This window comes from Bos indicus, chromosome 3, assembly GCF_029378745.1.
Source record: "Bos indicus isolate NIAB-ARS_2022 breed Sahiwal x Tharparkar chromosome 3, NIAB-ARS_B.indTharparkar_mat_pri_1.0, whole genome shotgun sequence".
In the NCBI taxonomy this organism is placed as follows: domain Eukaryota; kingdom Metazoa; phylum Chordata; class Mammalia; order Artiodactyla; family Bovidae; genus Bos; species Bos indicus.
This window is the reverse complement of record NC_091762.1, coordinates 104,270,101-104,272,873: the sequence shown is the minus strand read 5'-3', so window position 1 is coordinate 104,272,873 and position 2,773 is coordinate 104,270,101. Positions and strand designations below refer to the sequence as shown.

The following is a 2,773-nucleotide window of genomic DNA, read 5'->3' as shown; positions in this document are numbered from 1 at the left end:
GAGGGCTCTGGAATCTGGTTTATTAGCCGCGGGTGGGCATGGATCTTAGGAAGCATCAGCAGCTCCGGTGGGGCAGGGGCTGGGCACCCCTCAGGCTGCTCTCTCCTCACTCCTGCATTCGGGGTAGGTTGAGCTGTGAGGAGGAGGAGCGCCCTGCGGGGAAGGGACAGGAGGCAGGGAGTACTATCTGTTCTAGCATCCAGCACAGGCCGCGTAGGCACAGATCTCACACGTGCTTGGATCCGCCGCGATGGCCCCTGGACGGGAGAGATGGAGCCCCGTGAGCGCAGCTTCCCTTCCCCAAAGCTCCCTCCCTCACTTGAGCCAGAGTTTGGACACCCGCCACCCAGGAGAAACCGAGGCCTGTCCTTTCTGACCAGCGGGGCTTTCAGCAACAAACCAGGACACAAGTACCACTCAAGCCAGCCAGTTAGAAGAGTCTACTCAGCTGCTACAGCTGAGACCAGAAGAACCCAGAAGCACAACAGAGGGCTTAACAGACCCACCAATCAGAGTAGAGCCCGTCCTCGGAATCCCACCAATCAGAACACACCTCTCCTTCAAGAGCTACAAATCCGGGAATCCATGGGCCCCCGGCTCTTCAGACTCTTCAGAGAGAGGGTTACTCACCCAGCCTGTCCAGGATCTCCTGGGCGTTGGACTCCTTGCAAAGAGGCTTGAGTTCTTCGGGAAAAGTAGGCAAGCTACAAAGGTTGGAAGCGATGTGTCCACCAGGATTTCTAGGGATCCTAGGCTCCTGGAGCTCCTGGAGCTCCTGGAGGTCCTTGAGCTTCTTCACCGACTCCAGAGAAAAGGAGAAGTCTCCATCCTGAGAGAGACATGTTCGGAGTGTGAGGCCAGGCTGCAGCCTGCTCCCTGACTGCCTCCTCCAGAAGTGACCCCTCTCCCGGCCCAGAGGCACTTGAGCAGTGTTTGCGGCATATGGGAGCCAGGTGCTCCGCCGTGGGGCAATATGAGGTAGTCAGAGTTCAAGCTTTACAGCCAGACACTAGGCTTGGATCCTGGTTTTGCTTTGGAATCATGAACAGGTCATTACACTCCGGGAGCCTAGGTTCTGCATGTTATATAAGGAATGGAGAAAACAGACACGAAGTGTCAGGGACACAATAGGTGTCTACTAGTGGGAGCCATGGTGCTGATCTGTGGGGACCAGAGCTGGGACCAGATCCAGGCTTCCCGAATCCACGTGGCTATACCGGGTTGTCTTCACCTCTGCCTGAGAGCAGTGTGGGCTGATCCCCTGGCCCCCAGCTCCAGCCTGGTGCCTGGCTGATGTTTGAGAAGCAATAAAAGGCCTCCCGGGGCCTGGCTGTGGAGCCAGAGTAGGGCCCCTAATGAGTGCCAGACTGGCCTTTTAGCTGGCATCCACACCAGTAGGGACACCCTCCCGTCAGGACCTTCAGGGTGTCCAGGTGATTTCTGAGACCCAGGTCAGGGCTTTGGCTGAGAAGTAAGGTCTGGAATGAAACTGAGCTCCTTCACTTCCCAACCACGTGCCCATGACAAATTACAAACTCTAAGGCTCCATTTCCCCCCCCCTCTAAGAAATGGGGCTAGCAATCTCTTCTTCCCAAAGTGATCCTGGGGCCCCAGTGGAGCCTGGTCACGGCAAGCACTCTGTAAATTGGCTGGTCACCTGCGTTTCCCTGACTGTTTCTCTTCTCTCTTCCTGATCTTTCTGAGTTTGAAAACGAAAGGTGTGAGAGGCAGGACTGAGAAGGAGATCCGTGGGGCAGAGCCAAGCCTTAGACATACCGCACCCTCAGTCCCCAGGGAGGGGTTGCTTTATCAGAGGACAGGCCCTGCATCCTATAGGTAGAGAGCAGTCTGGAAAATGGTGGGGACAGAGAACTTACCTTCACGATGACTCCTCCTGTCAGGGTGGCCCAGGCTCCAAGGAGGCACAGGGCGGACAGCAGGAAGGTGTTCATGGTGGCAGCACCCAAGAGAGAAGAGTGACTGGTTCTGGATGCCAGGGGGAAACACTGGGACTTTTAAAGAGGGCAGGGTTACTGAGTAACTCAGGAGTCTTGATGAGCATCTCAGCTGCTTGCTGGTCAATTCAATCCTAATCAGATAAGGCTCAAGACCGCCCTGGCAGATAAGAGATCAGTCCAGGGAAGAGCCCCAGCCCCTCCCTGGATTCCCACTTTAACCCACGACTGGACTGGGTTCTGCATTCATTCACCACCAGGCCTTGTGCCAGGGTGGGGCTGCAGACTGCACCTAGCCCTTAAAGAGGGTGGCCCAGGCAGGGGCAAGTGCAGGGTTATTAGGGGAGTGGGTGGGCAAGGGGAATGGAGGGGCCATTCACCTAGCCCAGGGGCAGGGCAGTTCAGGAAGTTTTCCCAAAGGAGGTTATGCCAGCACTTGGTTTTCGAGAATGGGTGAAAATTTTCTTAGAGAAGGGGCCAAGGGTAGAAGGCCATTTTTTGCTGAGAATGCCACGTGTGGGAGAGCAGGAAAGTAAAATAGGCCTGGTAGAAGTGGGGAAATGTGAGTAATTCAGCCTGGGGGGAGGAGGAGGTTTCAAGGGGGCTTCGAGTCCTGAGAGATGACACAACCAAGGCGGGTACAAGGCTTAACCACTGTGACTTTGAGAGAGGACTCCGCTCTGTCATCCGTAGGCCTGGGTTCAAGCCCCATCTACTGCCCCATTTCGATGTATGTGAATTTGGGCAAATTGTTTCCATCTCTGAACTTCAGAGCTCCCTGTATTCTCTCTGGGAACCAACATGATAATGCATATCTC

The 2,773-nt window shown here is 55.4% G+C and overlaps 1 protein-coding gene across 1 annotated transcript; it reads right to left on the bottom strand.

Moving 5' to 3' along the window:
* Positions 1-2,031, bottom strand: GUCA2A (guanylate cyclase activator 2A). Its single transcript, XM_019958436.2, has 3 exons — positions 1,878-2,031; positions 631-829; positions 1-257 (listed from the first exon to the last, which is right to left on the bottom strand). The coding sequence occupies exons 1-3, from the start codon at positions 1,950-1,952 to the stop codon at positions 193-195; spliced, it is 339 nt and encodes a 112-aa protein (XP_019813995.1). The 5' UTR covers positions 1,953-2,031; the 3' UTR covers positions 1-192.
* Positions 2,032-2,773: the final 742 nt, after the last annotated feature.